General features: G+C 41.7%; 1 protein-coding gene across 1 annotated transcript in view; it reads right to left on the bottom strand.

Moving 5' to 3' along the window:
• Window positions 1-20206, bottom strand: part of LOC106085469 (chromatin-remodeling ATPase INO80) — a 252958-nt gene that overhangs the window by 76200 nt on the left and 156552 nt on the right. The window contains 1 exon segment of the mRNA XM_059362041.1: window positions 16000-16354. Within this exon segment, the coding sequence (XP_059218024.1) occupies window positions 16000-16354 (355 nt within the window).

Genomic DNA, 20206 nt, shown 5'->3' with positions numbered 1-20206 from the left:
AGTATACGATCTGGCGGATATATTGGAGAAGTTCAGGGCAGACATTCCCGCCATACAGGAAGAGTTAAGACTCGGGAAATGGTCCACAAATGTTCCGAGGGTTGACGCCCTATATAAAGCTGCCACAAAACGTGGCGTGAATTTGGCTGTGTATGTGTGTTTAGCAGGAGATTGAAACACGTTGTCTCCTGGTTTACTTCGGTGGATGAGGGGCTAACCACAATCCACATTAAGCCTAAATTCTTTAAAATTGTCCTTATTTGCGCCAATGCCCCAACAGAAGACAGGATATTTTCTAGAAATGCCCATGATATTAAAATCGCTCTGAGAGATTGTTTGGACCGTACTTGGCACAGTTGTTGAAAGTCGTAACAGAATACTTTGAGCAATATTTCAGTCAAATCGGATGAAACTGGAGGCTTCCAGTGACTCAAAAATTCAAATCGGGACATCGGTTTATATGAGAGTTATATCAGGTTCTTGACCGATTTGGACCGTACTTTGTACAGTTGTTGTTAGTCGTAACAAAACACTTTGTGCAACATTTCAGCCAAATCGAATGAATATTGAGGCTTCTACGGACTCAAGAAGTCAAATCGGAAGATTGGTTTATATGGGAGCTAAATCAGGTTATAGACCGATTTCGAACGTAGTTGATACAGTTGTTGGAAGTCGTAACAGATCACTTCAGGCAAAATTTCAGGCAAATCAAATAAAATTCGAGGCTTCCAGTGGCTCAAGAAGTCATATCGGAAGATCGGGTTATATGGGAGCTTTATCCAAATCTGAACCGATATAACGCATTTGCAATCCCCAACGACCTACATATATATTAAGTATCTGTGCAAAATTTCAATTTACGCGTTCGACCGCTATCGTAATTTCGACAGACGGTCGGACATGGCTAGATCGACTCAAAACGTCGAGACGATCAAGAATATATATACTTTATGGGGTCTAAGATTTTATTATATTTCTAGGTATTATAAACGGAATGACGAAATGGGTATACCCCCATCCTATGGTGGAGGGTATGAAAATATGTCTTGTGAGAGTGGGAATTAAGAATGGTTCGAAATTTGGAATTTAAGGTGTTAGCGAGATCGTGTGTTGATAGTCGCCTTTTGGCAAGCTCCTAATGTTGGTCACCGCATTATTTCGATAATTTGTTGGGGCTGCCAAACCTTTGTTTTCATAATTTTCTAAGAACGAAAATTCCAATTGAAAAAATTGGAAAAAAAGAAAAGAGCTATCTTCAAAATTTCTTTTGAATTATGCAGACAAAAGTGTCTTAACATCTCAGCTCCAATCATTCCAAATTTCAAAGAGATATCTCTACCCGTTCTCACACGGCGTATGGTTTAATTGCTTTTTTTTTGTTTCATTGTCCAACCCATTGTCCGATGTACTATCGATCCGAGGGACGAACATGGATGTGGATCATTACCTGCTTGCAGCAAAGGTTCGCAACCGTCGTAGTGTAGCGAGAAACGTACGATCTGACACTGTACGAAAGCTGGGCGACGGAAAGCCGAAGCATAACAGATGGCAACGGCATAGTGCACTCGGCTGACCCAATTGCATGAAAAAGTACTACCTGTCCCGACAGTATAGCCATTGCAAACATTGCCCACTCCAAGAAAAGTGCAGCAACCTCCATACTTGTGTACCAAAAGCCTCCCCCAAGGAAGCGATGGTACGACTGACTGGTGTCAAAAAGCTACTGAGGCTAAGAATACAGCACACAGGGTAACTTTACAGATGAAAGGTGAAACGTCTTTTCCGCAAAAAGAAAAAGGAAATGAAAAGACGTGCGTGTGAGCGAATTGAGACGTTCAGTGGCCAGAATACAAGCACATCCTCGTGTAGGAAAAAAGAAGGTAATTTGGTAATAGATACACATAGTGTGCTAAGGACACGCTTTTCCCAGCTCCTGGTATCCGATGATGATAGCCATGACGGTATAGAATGTGTACCACCCAGTCTGAACGAGGTCCACGGAACAGTAGCCCGCCTGAAAAACAATAAGCCGGCAGGACCCGATGGGTTGCCAACTGAAGTTTTTAAGTCCGGAGGCGACACGCTGATAAGGCGTATGCATCAGCTAGTCTGCGGGATCAGTATAGAAGAAGCAAGTCCGATAATTGGAACCTAAGTAAACTATGCCCCGTACACAAGAAAGGGGCCAAAACAGTATGAGCCAACTACAGACGAATAAGCCTCCTCTCCATCGCATACAAGATACTAGCCTAGCGTATCATGTGGAAGATTAAAGCCTACTCATGTTAAACCCCCTATCCTATGGCAGTTGGTATAAACTTTAATTTGTCAATTTTTAAAGCCAAATGATCATTGCGACAAAGGGAATGTCTCTAACAAATCATAAAACTGCATAATGATGTTGACCTGTCCTCAATTTCAGTTCAACACATACTTAGAGTTATGACAGTGAGAACATTTTCACAACTTCAATTTCCCATAAGTAAGCCTGCAATTCAAAGTGACAAATTCCCTAAGAATTTACAGGAAAGTAAATGAAAAAAAGGCAACAACCAAATCAACATTAGCACCAAAACTAAACCACACGATTCGTCACAAACCATTGGAGGTTGTCGCTTGCGCTTCTAGCTGTTCTAAAGGGAAACATAAAATAAAATGCAATAAAAAAAAACCGAAAACCAAAACAAAAATATGAGGTTAAATGTAAAAATTCATCAAAATGCATAGAGAAGATTAACATAAGAAGCTAACAATATTCGTGGTTCACGCGATCTCCAAAAAATTGCATAAATTTATGCTAATTCCAATGGAAAAGCAACGAAACGAAACGAAACCAAAAGAAAAGCTATTTCTTGGTGGGCCTTGCATTTGATGATGTGGATGATGGTGGTGGCTGTTGTTTGGAAAGATTTTCTTTATCACTGCATTCGTGTTCAACGGCCGCCACACAGTGTTTTTCCAATGTTCTCCCTCAGGAGAGGAATTGTTGGAAAAATGTTTCGTTTGTCAGGTTTATTGCCGCAGCATTGCCAACATTTGGACATTGTTGTGCTGGATTGCTGTTGATTTTATATTTCTTTGGTTGGTGGGTCTTTGTTTTTTTTTTGGGAAAATTGAAAAATTTGTCACACACAATAACTGCACCTCAAACCGAAACAAACAAAGAAGTCATGAAATCAGAGATTAAATATGACTACGGAAAAAAATGGAAACACTAAAAGTTGGGGCAAAACAAAAAAAACACAATAAATATGAAAATTTTTTTAAACAACAAGTCCAGGTCATGTTAACTGAAAATGGAGAAGAACATACAACATCACTTGAAATACGTACAGTGGAATTTTTAAGTTTTGTTACTTATGCTGTGAAAATTTGCACTTTTGCAAAGTAAAAAAAAAATTTGTAGATCAAACATGGTAGCGAGCACCTTAAAGACTCATATCATTTGGGTTCATGTCAACTCTTTAGCCTCTTAAAACTTTTTATACCATCCACCACAACATGGGGGTTATACTAAAATCACCATTCGCCAGTACAACTATTTCTTAGGGGTTGTAAATAGGCCAAATTGGGCCATGTTTATAGGTAAAAACATTTACATTGAAACTTCTGTTATAATTTCGGTATATGTTACTATGGACATACACGCAATCCAACACTCTAAATATCGAAAAATAAATACGAATTCCGCGTTGCTCCAAAATCCTTAATAGTTCTTCATTCTATGCCACTATAATGGTTGAAGTCCGCCATCGCATTCACACCTAAGTGCAGGTCTGTTAGCCGTGATAGCCAGGCATTGGCATTGAACATTTTCAAACGTCTCACTATGTTAAAATACGATTTCACTTGCTGTACCTAATCTGCATAAGTGCCCCTGTAGTCGTATGTGTCCCCTTATGACACCGAAAGTTAATCTCCTTCTTACTTCCTTTCAGTATTGGCCTTCTCAGGATTCGAATCTCGAATCTCACTTCCGACCGTTTCACTGTTCTGCATGTACGTCCGTTATCCACCCCTTTTACCTTGTATGGGTCGCGCCGAAAGGCTTCGGCTTTACGAAGTTCACTGATGGCCGACCTCTATGACCACACAATCTACAGGTTCCTCTGCCCAGACAATTGTTCTAGACACAAAACCAAGTCTCTCTGGATGCACCATAGCAGAATCGCAGAATTCCTGGATCTGCTGGCAAACGGATTAGGTTAGGTTGAAAAGAGGGTGCAGATATTAATCCGCCCCATGCCACTATGGACATACACCTAAGCCAGTAACCGGCTTGTTGTGAGCTCTAAAAACTAAAAAAAAGTAACTTCGAAAAATAAAATTTTAAGTTAGGAATTCCGTGTTACTAACAAAATCCTTAATTGTTTTCCATACCACTCCCCTTAGTTGGTTCATGTCTGGTATTGTGTCCAAACCTAAGTGCCGGTATCTGTTAGACGCGAAAGCCGGGCAATGACAAGGGAAATGCTCCAACGTCTCATCATCTTCCCCTATACATGCTATCACTTGCCGCACCGATTTTGCATGTGTCCCGTTGCAAATTGCAAATTTTGTCCATGAACATTCCACAAAGGAACAGGGGCAAACTTCTCACGTATCAATGAGTGCTGTCTGATTTAATTTTCAGCTCAATGATATGGGACCTCCTTTTCATAGCCGAGTCCATACGCCGTGCCGTAGGGAGAGAAGTTTTTGCATGGCATAGAACCACACAATCGTTGTCCGCACTATGAGGGGAAAACTACCGCTGAAAATTTGTTTGATGGTCTCGCCAGGATTCGAACCTAGGCATGCACCGTCAGAGGCGATCATGCTAACCTATGCGCTACGGTGGCCTCCGTCCCGTTATGACACCAAAAGCTATACTGACCTTCTTCTTGCTTCCTTTCAGAAATAGCTTCGTCTTCTCACGATCTGGATCCCCCATAGGATTTTCGTCGTCCTACCGACCAATTTGTTTGATGGTCTCGCCATGATTCGAACCTAGGCATGCAGCGTCAGAGGCGGCTATGCTAACGCTACGGTGGCCTCCGTCCCGTTATGAAACCAAAAGCTATACTGACCTCCTTACTTTCTGTCAGTAATAGTCTCGTCTTCTCACGATGTGGATCCCCCCATAGGATTTTCGCCGTCCTACCGACTGTTTCGCTGTTCCACGTTCATCGCCCACTCCCTTAACTCGGACTGCTTCGACCGAAAAGGCTTCGGGTTAACCAAGTTTATCGACGGCAGTTCTCTGGCCTTCACCGCCAAATCGTCTGCCCTTTCATTCCTCTTTACTCCGCTATGGCCGGGCACCCAAACGATTCGGATTTTGCCATCCTCAGAGAAAACGTTAATATTCTGCTTAAAGCATTTATGGGCGTCCATGCTAACCTATGCGCTACGGTGGCCTCCGTCTCGTTATGACACCAATAGCTATACTGACCTCCTTCTTACTTTTTGTCAGTAATAGTCTCGTCCCCTCACGATCTGGATCACCCCATAGGATTTTCGTCGTCCTACCGACCGTTTCGCTGTTCCACGTTCATCGCCCACTTCCTTAACTCGCACTGCGTCGACCGAAAAGGCAGTTCTCTGGCCTTCAGCGCCAAATCGATTGCCCTTTCATTCTGCTTTACTCCGCTATGGCCAGGCACCCAAACGATTTGAATTTTGCCATCCTCAGAGAAAACGTTAAACTTCTGCTTACCCTGTAAGACTATTCGTGACTTTACCGTCCTGGTTGTTATTGCCCTTATTGCAATTTTGCTGTCCTTAAAGATGTTAACACTCGACGGCCTCGAGTTAGCACCAGCCACCTCACGCATTCCGTAATCGCCCTGATATCCGACTGCAGGACCGTATTATGGCCAGGCAGTCCAAAACAGATCTCAGGCTCTCAATGTAGTCCTGTCTTCTAACTTTGATCCATCCGTGTAACATGATCCTCTAGATGACAATACTCCCCTTCCTTCCAGCATTCCCATATTCGCCTCGATTATATCGCGATGGTATGAGCTGCTCCTATCCTCAGTCCATTCTCCCATCGCCTTAAGTCTCACAGCCTCAAAGCAGGCCCCTTATCATTGAGCTTAAACATGAATCGGACTGCACTGATTGATATGTGAGAAGTTTGCCCCTGCTCCTTAGTGGAATCTTCATGGGCAAAATTTGTATGATTCTTATGTTGCACTTTTTCTCCATAGCAGTCCACTAAACTACTGAGGCGTAAGTAAGTATTAGTCTAATCACTCTCCTGTAGAGCCAGTGGACTGTCCTCGGATTCAGGCCCCATTTCGAACCTACGGCCCGTCTACCTGATGCCCAATTTCTGTGAGCCTTCTCAGTACGCTCCTGAATGTGAGACTTCCAAATAAGTTTCCTATCCAAGATCACTCCTAAGTATTTGACCTTATCCGATATCGAATTGGTGCGTCAAATTGGCCCCCCTTCGTCTTCCTCGTGAACAGGCATATTTCAGACCCAGGGGTCTCAATGTTAACCCAGAGAGATGGCCCAGTCATATGCCACATGCAAGACCTTTTCAGCCCTTTTGCATAGCTCGTTGGGATTCGTACCCCTAAGAAGTATTATAACATAGTCTGCATAGCAATCAGCCCTCGTAATAGCTTATTTATGGAGGTCACCCAATGGAATGGCGATAAAAGTACGAATAGGAAAGAATATCTTCAAACCATTCAATACTTAATGAGGATTCAGAAAGGGAGGCAGCTTATCCCGTGATCTCTTTAATATTCTGCAGGAGAAGATTATACGAGATGCAGATGTGAATAGAAATGGCACACTACTCACAACTATGCTGACAACATCAACATCAAGGGTCGGTCATTGGAAGTAGTAACTGCGGCCTTTGAAATAATCAAAAGGGATTCAGTGATAGGAGGCATGCAGTGAGAGGCAGGAGTTAAGAAAAAATTGATGGTTCCAAGCAGGACTGCGGAGTCGACCGGAATCGAGGGTTTGAGGCCGAAGTCAAAGTCGGATTATTGAGCCGGAGTCGGAGGTCGATTCGAAGATGAGCGTGTTTGCCTCGACTCAGTTGAGCACGCTTGCCCCGACTCAGTTGAGCACGCTTACTCAGACTTTGACTCCGACTTAGAATCGGAGTCAAGGGTCACACTCCGCAGCCTTGGTGTCAAGTTCAACAACATCCTTTTCACCTGAGTAGATAAAGAAAATTGAGAAAGTTGGGAACCACAACTTTGAGATAGTCAGCAACTTTATCTACCTCGGAACAGCCGTAACCGCAACGAATGACATCAGTTTTGAAATAAAGCGAAGAATAATATTTGCAATCAGATGCTACTCTGGATTAAATAAGCAGTTTAGAAAAAAGGACACCTCTCCGGCAAATGAAATATGGATGCAAGGCAAGGATTTTGTGAGAATGCACGAGGCAGTGCTTAGAGTGTTTGAGATTTGATCCATATTTAGGTCAGATATCAGGAGGCTTAAGACAACCCTCCGTTTCAAATTTCAGCAAAATGGGGTAATAAATAAACTTTTATGGGCTTTAGACCCTTTATCAGGAGATCGGTCTACATGGCAGCTATACCTAAATATAGTTCGATTTGAACCATATTTGAGTCCTACGTTAGGAGGCGTAAAACTATTGAATGTTTCAAATGTCAGCGGAATCGATTAAAAAATAAAGTTTTTATGGGCTTTAGACACTTTATCTGGAGATCGGTATATATGGCAGCTATACCTAAATATAGTCCGATTTGATCCATATTTAGGTTAGATATCAGGAGGCTTAAGACAACCCTCCGTTTCAAATTTCAGCGAAATCGGGTAATAAATAAAGCTTTTGTGGGCTTAAGACCCTTAATCGGGATATCGCTTTGTATGGCAGCTACATCTAAATATAGTCCGATCTGAACCACGTTTGGGTCCTATGTTAGGAGGCATAAAACTACTCAATGTTGGTTAAAGCGAAATTGGTTAAAAAATAAAGCTTTTATGGGCTTTAGACCCTTTATCAGGAGATCGGTCTATAAGGCAGCTATATCTAAATATAGTTCGATTCGAACCATATTTGAGTCCTATGTTAGGAGGCGTAAGACTACTCAATGTTTTAAATTTCAACGAAATCGGTTAAAAAATAAAGTTTTTATGGGCTTTAGACCCTTTATCTGGAGATCGGTATATATGGCAGCTATGCTTAAATATAGTCCGATATGGACCAATTTGGTTCAGATGTCAGGAGGCCTAAAACTACTCACTGTTTCAAATTTCAGCGAAATCGGTTAAAAAATAAAGCATTTATGGGCATTAGACCCTTTACCGGAAAATCGGTCTATATAACAGCTATATCCAAATATGGTCCGATTTGGCCCGTTCAAGAACTAAACCAGCGTGCATCAAAAAGACGTATCTGTGCCAAATTTCAGCTCAATATATAAATTTTTGAAGGCTGTAGAGTGATTACAACAGACGGACGGACAGACGAACAGACGGATAGACGGACAGACGGATAGACACACGGACATCGTTTAATCGTTTTCGAATTTTACGACAATCCGAAATACATATGCTTTGTAGGGTCGGAAATTGATATTTCGATGTGCTCCAAACGGAATGACTAAATGAATATACCCCCCTATCCTACGGTGGTGGAAAATTCTAGCCCACAGTGCTTCACTTCAATCCAGCGGTCAGCAGCAAAACATAACCAATATGCTTGATATTTCTTCACAACAACAATAACATGGTTCGCAAAAATTATTGAAAAAGTCATAAAGAGAAACAAATCCAGATAAAGATATGCCATATTCAATTGAATTTCAGACATTGTATGCCAACCTTCCGCCAACCATTCCGCAATGCCATTTCCCAGCAATTAGTCTAGCAATGCTGATCGATCGTTTCGAAAGAAAGACAAAAAATTAGTTTGAAAACAAATTTGTGAAAATCTAAACTGCCAATTTGCATACAACATCACTGTTAAACATCACACATGTCCGTCCAAACAATAAAAGCAACTCCCAGATGTGAGTAAGCCTTCATGTTGGTCAGTGGAACAAATGGCCAGGTAGGCAGGCAGACAAGCCGCCAGCAAAGTCTGCCATAGGTGGAAGCAAAAAAAGCTCCTTAGAAAGTCTAGGAAAAAAATGTAAACGTCATACACACACACACGATGGAGTTCAAGAAAGTGGACCACTTGTGGGATATCTCTTTCTCCTGGACCCCGTTTAACATGATTAGTTTGCCTCTGCTCAATGTTGTTTGTGGGTCCGTCTGTCTGACAAGTTGGTCAGCTCGTCCATGCAGCAGCAAATCCATGTAATTGTTGTCATTAGGAGTTGTTATTGCTCTATTGTTGGCCATGTCGGTGGCTCTTGTTGTTGTTGACGTTGTTATTGCTTGCAGATTGCTTTCCGACCAGATGACATCCACGTCGATGATCAGATCAAACAGACATCAACAAATTGTCAACATTATTGAGAAATTGTAATAAAAACGTACCAAACAGCCAATTCAATCGTACGCGAACGGTTGAACGAACATACAACCAAATGCGATAAACGTCAAAATCCCACAACAACACAAATTGCAAGAAGCCCAAATTGAAACTTTCCAATTATGTTTGATGTTGGCCACCACAAATTCAAAGCGCACCCTCTTGGTATGGAGGCCAACGACGAGGTTCGTTGCCCATGCAAAGCTAAGAACAAATGACTTACTGGAAAATTCTCCTTTAAATTTTGTTTACGATCCTCGTTGGCCCATGCCAATTGATGTTAGCCTCTTGATGTCCCCAAATCATATGACCACTTTTTGGGCTGCTGACTGGTACGTTGTTCATCCGTACATTGCCTCCAACTACTCTACCTGTTTGCTTAAATATGTTAATTGTCATTTTCCTCCAAAAGAGCGATTAACAGAGATTTACCTAAAATTTTTGTGCTTTGCTTTTTTTGGAGTTGCGGCAACGCAACAACGTTGCTATGGGTGAGTATGATACACCAACTATGAGTTTGCTACTCCTTCGTTGATTTGCAAGCTGATCAATGTGTCGCATCCCACGTTAAAAGTTGCTGCTGGAAACAGAGCAGGATTTTAGTAGGTGTAAAAGGGGCCCTGGATTTCGAAAGCCATAGGCGTTTAGTTCAGCCCAGTTTTAAAAGTTCTCTCAGACTGAAATCCGCCTCTGCTTTTTATTGAATGCATAAATTCCAAATCAGCAGCAACAAATGCTCCAATGGTTGTTTTGGCATCTGGCCAACCATTGACAGCGACGATGAATGTCTTTGCTTTATTGAAGTTTGTTAAAATACTTGTAAGGCTTTGTTTTTGCTGCCGTTGATGTTGATGCTAATGTTGCGGCGGTGGGGTATTAACGATGGCGGTGGCTATTCCTAATCCGTTATTGATGCAATCGAATAATCCAAGAGATTGGTCAGTATTTAAATTAAACAGGAGTTTTCCAAGCTGTATGCCATTTTTTTCTCCTCTGCATTGAGACATATTAGCTGAGGTTCGGTCAGAGTAGTTAGAAACGAAAAGTAAGAGGCAATAATCAAATAAGCATGGCATATATTGAGCATGTGGAAGGAATCCGGGGAGACCAGAGAAGCCATATATGAGGAATAGTATGGAATCATAAAAGATCTTAAAGCGATGTATGAACCGTTTCAACCTATTAGCTGATGTCACAATAGGTCCAATCGCCTTAATCTTCCGCGTATTTTTGAATTTTCTGACACCTTTTTTAATTGGAGATGCCTTTCCACGGAGTTTTCATATTCCTCTTCTGCGTTTATCAGGTTAATTTTCAAATGACTTAACTTAGGCTTCCATATTCTTCCCCCGGTCGCCAAATTTTTTTTTATGAAACTTATTTTAAAAAATTCGGCAAAAAATTATGAATTTCGTATTCAGAAAAAAAATTTTAGAGGGGGTTTTACCTTTTTTTTAATTTAATTAATTGAAACACTTATAACTGTGCAGCAGTACTTATGGATTTAGTTCATCATAAAGAAGATGATGTCGGTAGGCTAGGGGATGCGTGCAAGACTACCAAACATGAGATCATGAGTTCAATACTCTGTGGCACCAAAATGATTAAAATTTGTTTTTAAAGGTTATAGTAGAGAGTGCCAGAGGAAATCCCGAGAGCAGCAGTAAAACGAACGAGACAAAGCAGACGCGAGCAGAGCAAAGAAAACAAAAACACCACCACCCGAAGCAAAGCACATGAGTTGGCTGGTTATATGGTTTTTATACCCTCCACCATGGGTATACTAATTTCGTCATTCTGTTTGTAACTACTCGAAATATTCGTCTGAGACCCCATAAAGTATATATATTCTTGATCGTCGCGACATTTTATGTCGATCTAGCCATGTCCGTCCGTCCGTCTGTCTGTCGAAAGCACGCTAACTTCCGAAGGAGTAAGGCTAGCCGCTTGAAATTTTGCACAAATACTTTTTATTAGTGTAGCTCGGTTGGCATTGTAAATGGGCCATGTCGGTCCATGTTTTGATATAGCTGCCATATAAACCGATCTTGGGTCTTGACGTCTTGAGCCTCTAGAGTGCGCAATTCTTATCCGATTGGAATGAAATTTTGCACATAGTGTTTTAGTATCACTTCTAACAACTGTGCTAAGTATGGTTCAAATCGGTCCATAACCTGCTATAGCTGCCATATAAACCGATCTTGGGTCTTGACTTCTTGAGCCTCTAGAGGGCGCAATTCTTATCCGATTGGAATGGAATTTCGCACGACGTGTTTTGTTATGATACCCAACAACTGTGCCAAGTATGGTTTACAACGGTCCATAACCTGATATAGCTGCCATATAAACCGATCTTGGGTCTTGACTTCTTGAGCCTCCAGAGGGCACAATTCTTATCCGATTTGAATGAATTTTTGCACGAAGTAGTTCGTTATGATATCCAACAACTGTGCCAAGTATGGTTGAAATCGGTCCATAACCTGATATAGCTGTCATATAAACAGATCTGGGGATTTGACTTCTTGAGCTTCTAGAGGGCGCAATTCCTATCCGATTTGGCTGAAATTTTGCATGACGTATTTTATTTTTACTTTCAGCAACTGTGTCAAATAAGGTTCAAATCGGTTCATAACCTGATATAGCTGCCGTATAAACCCATCTGGGATCATGATTTCTTGAGCCTCTAGAGGTCGCAATTATTATCCGATATGCCTGAAAATTTGTACGATGGATCCTCTCATGACCATCAACAAATGTGTTTATTATGGTCTGAATCGGTCTATAGCCCGATACAGATCCCATATAAATCGATCTCTCTATTTTACTTATTGAGCCCCCAAAGGGCGCAATTCTTATTCGAATTGGCTGAAATTTTACACAGGTCTCCAACATATAATTTAATTGTGGTCCGAACCGGACCATATCTTGATATCGTTTTAATAGCAGAGCAACTCTTTTCTTATATCCTTTTTTGCCTAAGAAGAGATGCCGGGAAAAGAACTCGACAAATGCGATCCATGGTGGAGGGTATATAAGATTCGGCCCGGCCGAACTTAGCACGCATTTACTTGTTTTAATTTAATTAATTGAGACACTTATAACTGTGCAGCAGTACTTATGGATTTATTTCATCATAAAGAAGATGATGTCGGTAGGCTAGGGGATGCGTGCAAGACTACCAAACATGAGATCATGAGTTCAATACTCTGCGGCACCAAAATGATTAAAATTTGTTTTTAAAGGTTATAGTAGAGAGTGACAGAGGAAATCCCGAGAGCAGCAGTACAACGAACGAGACAAAGCAGACGCGAGCCGAACAAAGAAAACAAAGCACCACCACCCTAAGCTAAGCACATGAGTTGGCTGGTTAGATGGTTTTTACCTTGCTTCTGGATATATTGTTGTTGTTATGCCTTTCAACAACTAATTTGTACTTTGGGTCGATGAGATTCAAAATATGTTGTTGCAGGAAAATTAACAACTTTCATAGTTGTTTTTTCGACCAAGTTGTTGGTTTTCAAAATTATTTTTTCTGTGAAATGACCTACAAAATGGTACTAAGTTTCCCATGAACATTCCATTAACAGGAGATTCTCATTTCTAATCCGATTTGGTCGAAATTTGGTTCATAAAGTACACATGGATGCAACTTTCAAACATGATTTGATTTGCGCACAACTCGTCGTCAGACTAATTAATGAGGATGAGACGGATAAACCAGAGGGATGCACAGTTGGTGTTTCCGACCCGGCGGTGTTTCATTGACAGTATCAATGAAATAGTCATCGCAGCCGAATCGAGAGATGATGGCAGCAGGATGACGGCAGAGGTGAGCGATGGCATTGCTAAGCTCACAAGCATACCGGGAAAGCAATCCGGGGCACGACGACGAAGGTGACAGAGGAATGTGTACCGACAGCGCAATCGGACGAAAGTGCAGGATGCTGGAAGGGATAGAACTGACATTAAAGGCACTTCTACGGAAGCTGGAAAGAGAATCAGATAACCCGAAGAGCATAAGCTTGCTAAAATGTTCATAAAGAAAAAGAGTTCCCCGCTTTCAAGTACTCTGGGAAGACCAAGTCAGCCAGGTAAACGATCAGGTTATCGAACGTGTATTGAACTCTGAAGCGGGTCAGCCATACGAATTATGAGCTGTGAGTATAGAAGGGACATCTTAACACTGCGCTTTGCGTCAGCCGAATGTATTGATACCGTCAAAAAGCTCGTTGGAAGTATCCACACTCCTCTGGGGCGCAAAGCTCGAACTTCTTAGAAAGATGGAAATCCAACAGCTCACATTGGCGACGGTCTTCATCAATGATGTGGGCGGCGAAATCGCCATGGAACGCATGATGGAACTCTTAAACAAGCAAAACCAAGATTTGGCCGTGGATAAATGGCAGGTTTCAACAGGGAGGAGAAGGAGGAAGGAACTCTCCTTATGGTGGGCATCGCATCGCATCGTGCCGAGCCATAACGGAGTAAGGGGGAATGAAAGGCCAGACGATTTGGCAGTGAAGGCCAGAGAACTGCCGTCGATAAAATTGGCGAAAATCATATGGGGTGATCCGGATCGTGAGAGTACGAGGATATTACTGAAAGAAAGTAAGAAGGAGGTCAGTATAGCTCTTAGTGTCATAACGGGACTCATAGAACTACGAGCTCACTTAAATAAAATCGGTGCGGCAAGTGATAGCATGTGTAGGGCATGCTGGGAAGATGATGAGACGTTGGAGCATTTCCTATGTCATTGCCCTGCTTTCGCGGCTATTAGACACCGGTACTTAGGTGAGGGCACGATACCAGATATGAACCAACTTAAGGGAGTGGTATAGAAAATAATTAAGGATTTTGTAAGTAGCATGGAATTCCTAACTAAAAATTTTTCTTTTTCGAGGTTACTTTTAAGTATTTAGAGCGCACAACATGCCGATTACTGGCTTAGGTGTATGTCCATAGTGGCATGGGGCGGATTAATATCTGCACACTCTTTTCAACCTAACCAAACCTATTTGGATTTGTAGTCTGATGGATCGCGCTACAAAAAAAAATCTGTTTAATACTTAGTCGGACCAAAGACGCCTTATTTGAACATCACAACCGCATTGATACACAGACTAACTGTCGCAGATCTCTCAAAGGGATTGTTGAAGCGTTTAAAACTCACCTGTTCTGGGCGTCGGGCCACAGAAATATGCAGGAAATTGTCGAGCAAACGAACTTGAAAGACATGAAGCTACCTTACAACACATTCCAGGAAAACTGGAATCTGTTGGCATGACTCTCAAGACATTTAATCAAATTTTTCGAAATAGTTGTTGAACGCGAATTAGTATTTGTCAATGCTTCAAGAAAACGTGGCCCAATCATGAAGAGATCCTCCGCATTGCTGTCATTGACTAGAACAGAAATCAGATTAAAACACATGCTGATTGTCTAGTGGTGCAAGTAACGACTTCTACACAAACTCTGAGGTCGTCAAGGAAAAGAAAATTATAGAACATCTGTTGTGTGTCTGTCGTGCATTGAAAAGCAGAAGCTATTATGGTTTTGAATGCTGGCTTTTTCGCAAAATAGCAACAATTTTTGTCCAAAAATACAGTTTTCGTCCGCTGAAAATGGGAAAACAGACATGAGTGCTGTTTCAGCAAACAAAGGGCTGCCGTTTTTGCAAACATTTCCGTCTGCTATTTCAACTAACCAAATCTGCTGTTTTAACTACACAATCTGCGTAAATACTGTAGACGTATTACTGCTGAATGGGAAAAACTTTTGCTACAATAGCAAGTAAATTGCACTGCTTGAGGGCGAATATATATTGGCATGGAACTCCGCCTATAGTATTTTATCCTCTCATTTTAATTTATTGTAGTTTTTTTTATTTTATTTGGATTTGCATTCCAGACACTACATTAAAAACGTTTGTCAAATGTCCATTTTCACTTAGTATAAGTCCCAGATTGAGGCACTTTACCTCCAAGTAATCAATTTAATCAATAACGTCAATCTAAGCAGCATTCAAAATGTTGTCGTAAAGAGAAAAATAACATATGGTCGCCTTGATTCACCGGGAGCTTAGGACGATGCAGACGATGTTATAATACTACTTAGAGTAAGGGATCCGAACCAGCTATACAGAAGGGCCGAAAGGGTTTTGAATATGTCATATGACTGGGCTAGACCCAGTCTCAATGTTAACCCAGAGAAGACTGAAATGTGCCTGTTCACGAGGAAGACGAGTGTGGAAATTTGACTCACAACGTTTTATCATTAAATCGATTTCGATATCTGGGAGAAAAATAACATATGGTCACCTTGATTCACCGGGAGCTTAAATATGAGTATGTAAAATTAGCATACAGGCAGCCTCAAAAGGCATAAAGCAATAATGACACTTTGACACATATATGTGATACAAACATTGGCTAGATTTTGAAAATAAAATTTGCCCACGAATAGATTTCATTTCTACTCGTATAAGGTTAACCTCCTTCAAAGTTATAAAAAAATTTTCAACTACTTACTCGGCGATTCACCTCCCTGAGGTCGGGGGCTTTCACAGTCCACAATTAATGCCTCATTTTCGGAATCCTCAGTGGCCACTACCGAAGTGGCTCCTGGTACATAAGTCTCACTGGCACTGGTGCCAGCCACCTGTGAGGTACTGGACGTCTCAGAGGCAGCCACATCTATGGAATCATCGTCCAGAGCAGACGTTGCTGCCGACACATCCAGTTTCATACGTTTCGCTGAAGGTGAAGTATGCCATAAATCATCGCCAGCGTTAGTGCTGGATGAAGTGCCTGTTGCCGAACTGGGAGTGGCTGGAATGGTTATTCCACCGCTGGTTGCAATTGTAGCAGCAGCTCCTGAAGATGTCTAAAAGAAATGCAAAATAAATAACAAAAAGGGAGAGTTAGTCAGTCATTGATATGCATTTACTGGTCTTGTAAAGCTAAGACCCACTAACAAACGGAAGTATTTAATCTAAAATCTGTAAGAAAAAAAAAATATTACACAAAAGCAGCAGTTTCCTCCCCCTACTTTGGCATATTCCTATGCCAAGTGATGTGGATGACCATAACGTTCTTTCGTTCTACTTCTGTGGAAATATCATTGAAGCTTTTCTTTGTATGTTCTGTCACTGAATAACGCTCTAAAGAGCCCTCTGACATTTATTGCTTACTCATACAGTTTAGTTCGCCCTTTGAGGTGTCATTTTAGTTTTCCTTAACTCACACACACATACACACACACACAAACATATACAGCTTAACACACCCAGCTATTCAGACACATTTTCCTTGGTAGAAAAAGGTTAACAAAAGTGGTAACAATAGTTGGCCTTTTTGTTAAGTTCTAAGAGGGAGCATATTAAACGCAAAATTGGAAATTACTTTAACCGAGGGAACATTTGCATAAAGAGAACACTGAAAAAAATTTCCCTTATACTAAGGATTTTTAAGAAACCTGTTCTGAGAGAATCAGGTGGATTTTTGATCTTGGGAATTCAGTAAGTTAAAGCGGAAAATGTATAAAAGCAGCGTAAAGGCAAACCAAGTGTAAAAAATCCTCCTTCATCTTTGAAGCAATTGCACGAGTGAAAGATACTCCAGAACAGGACGCCCAGACATTAGCCGATAGGCGTTAGTTGTAGTTATGCCGGGGTTTTGCGGTGGTTGCTTCTACCGCATATAGAAAAACTTTTTCAGATTGCTAATTTTAAAATTGGAAAAATAGTGAATCGAGAACTATACATTTAGTCAATATTTTTGTGGAAATCTCATATTTTTCAGATTTCAATAGGATACTGAGCAGCTTTAGATATAAACCATATTGACCGATATTAACCATATTCGGCATGGATATCGGGTGACTTAATACAATTTGCTGTGCAAAATTTCCATAAAATCCGTCTATATTGGGGCTTTGTTAGGTTTGGGTTAAGTGGCAGTCTGCCATCAGACTCTCAGGAGGCCACCGTAGCGCAGAGGTTAGCATGTCCGCCTATGACGCTGAACGCCTGGGTTCGATTCCTGGCGAGACCATCAGAAAAAATTTTCACCGGTGGTTTTCCCCTCCTAATGCTGCCAACATTTGTGAGTTACTATGCCATGTAAAATTTCTCTCCAAAGAGGTGTCGCACTGCGACACGTCGTTTGGACTCGGCTATAAAAAGGAGTCCCCTTACCATTGAGCTTAAAATTTGAATCGGACTGCACTCATTGATATGTGAGAAGTTTGCCCCTGTTCCTTAGTGGAATCATAGAAAAAATTAGCAATTTGCAATGCCATCAGACTCACTTAGACGTTTTCGAAGGAAGACGCCTTCTAGTTCCTATCGTTGAACCATCCAGATCGCTTTAAAAAGCCCAACAGCTTGCGAATGTTCACATCAGACAGGTTCTCAAAGAAATGAGAACCTAAAGTGGAACTCCTTCTGACTGCTGGTGCGGTATACACACACACAGAAGGTGTTCTATAGTCTTTTCTTCTTCGATGTCCTCATAGCTTCTGCAAAAGTCGTTGCTGGCAACCTTCAGTCTGTCAGCATGTTTTCCGATTAGACAGTGACCTGGTATGACGGACACAATGACTGAGACATCTGCTCCAGCCAATGGCAGAAAAACGGTAGACCTCTTCAGGTCTAGATAAGGCCACATAGTTTTGGAATGATCGTTGTCGTTCGTTGTCCTTCGGGCCTGGTCCTGAAAACTTTACTAACATGTCGCTAGAGTAATACCCACAGATTCCAGTATCACTGAAATGTGTAGGGAAGTTTCTAGTCTTGCAAGCTCATCCGCTTTACAATTCTCTGGGACGTCTCTGTGGCCCGGCACCCAGAACAAGTGAATATTGAACTGTTCAGCCATCTCGATGAGAGATCTGCGACAGTCGAGCGCGGTTTTGTGTTCAGAAATATGTTTTCCAGGGATTTAATGGCTGTCTGAGAATATATTTATGCCATTTGTCGTAATAACATTATATCTTATCAGGAAAAGTGGTAGAGTACTTTTTATCAAAAAGCGGCCCTAATAGGGTGTAATCCACATTGCCACACAGTGTCCGTAGCTGCCACTTGATCAATGAGAAAGCTCCCTGAACCTCACGGCAGTGGTCGCTACAATTTGTCTAGCCACAACGTCCAGAGGAAAAAGATGTAGCATACAATCAGATGGTGTCGTCCACAGTACGGCTGTGATGCACAAACAAGCCATCCTTTGGATCTGGTTGAGTATTGAGCAGTAGGTGGACTTTTGAAGCGCCGTCCACCAGACCACCAGACCACAACACCATATATTATATTATAGGTCAGACAATCTTGCAGGTGTATAGGGCAAGAGTTGCATTGATCATCAAAATGTTGGATTTGATGATCAATTTCCTGTCCAGCAAAATACCCAGGTATTTTGCGCTTTCAGTAAATGGAACATTCTCTCCACCCAAGGAGACAGGTGCCACTGAAGGTAACCTTTATCTCCTGCTGAAAAGAACTACATCTGTCTTGCACGGATTTACACCTAGAGCACTTTCGGTAGCCCACTTTGCTGTTGCACGTACAGCTTCCTGAAGTACATCTCTAAGAGTGCTGGGAAGCTTCCCCTAACCGTAATTGCCACGTCATCAGCATACGCGACCACCTTTACGCCTTTTTCTTGCAGAGACAATAATATATTGTTAATGGCTATATTCCAAAGTATAGGTGTACTGTCTCACCTCCTTGAGGTGTTCCTCTGCTGACCCATCTTTTTGGATCCACAGATCCCAAGCCTGCCGTAACGCATCTTTTAGGCGGTGAAGTTGATGCTTAGATTTCCTTCATGATTGACGTCGGTTTTACATTATTGAAAGCACCGTCAATGTCAAGAAATGTCACCATTGTATATTCTTTGACAACGAGAGAATCCCCTATGTAGCCGACTAGGTCGTGAAGGGCTGTTTCAGTGGATTTGTCTTTACTATATGCATGCTGCTGCCGCGACAGGCGATCTCCTGGGATCTTTGCCCTAAGATATGTTTCTATCAACCTCTCAAGAGTCTTCAGCATAGAGGATAAGAGGCTAATAGAACAAAAATCGTTCAACTTCGTGTGGTAAGGTTTTCCTGGTTTCAGAATGAAAATGACCTTCGTGTCGCTCCATCCAACAGGTATATATGACAAGCTGATAGAAGCTAAGTATATCTCCCTAAGCCAAGGAACCAGTCTATCAGACCCAGCTTGTAATTCAACCGGTGAAATTTTTTATCGCCCAAAGTATTTTCGCCTCATACACAATTTCCCTAATAACCTCCGACGAATGTCTACCAGTGACAACCTCTTCTGGCTAGTGTTTCCCCACTAGACATTGTCCGTACATTCTCTGACTTATGAATATACCCCACCGTAAAAGGTCTAGACGACAGAATCTTCCTTAGCCTACAGGCCTCAGATGTATCCTTTACGGAGCTACAGAATTCCACTCATTTGTTCCATTCCATTTGTTCTGAGCTTCCCTCAGCTCGCCCTTATATTCAGCCTTATAGATGTCCCAATCGTGTGGTGCTCTTGTGGCTTTCGCTCTGTTGAAGAGTTTTCTGCAGTCCTTCCTTAGACCAACCAGCTCTGGGATCCACCATGGTGGTCGCTGTTTGTCCCTTGGATTGGCACTGGGACATGCTGACACAAGCGAGTCATTCAAGGCCTTCGTGATCCGCTTGACCACTATGTCTTTATCCTCCGTAGTTTCCACT

Source organism: Stomoxys calcitrans, chromosome 2, assembly GCF_963082655.1.
Source record: "Stomoxys calcitrans chromosome 2, idStoCalc2.1, whole genome shotgun sequence".
NCBI classification, from domain to species: Eukaryota; Metazoa; Arthropoda; class Insecta; order Diptera; family Muscidae; genus Stomoxys; species Stomoxys calcitrans.
The sequence above is the reverse complement of the archived record's forward strand: the minus strand, read 5'-3'. Positions and strand labels throughout refer to the sequence as shown.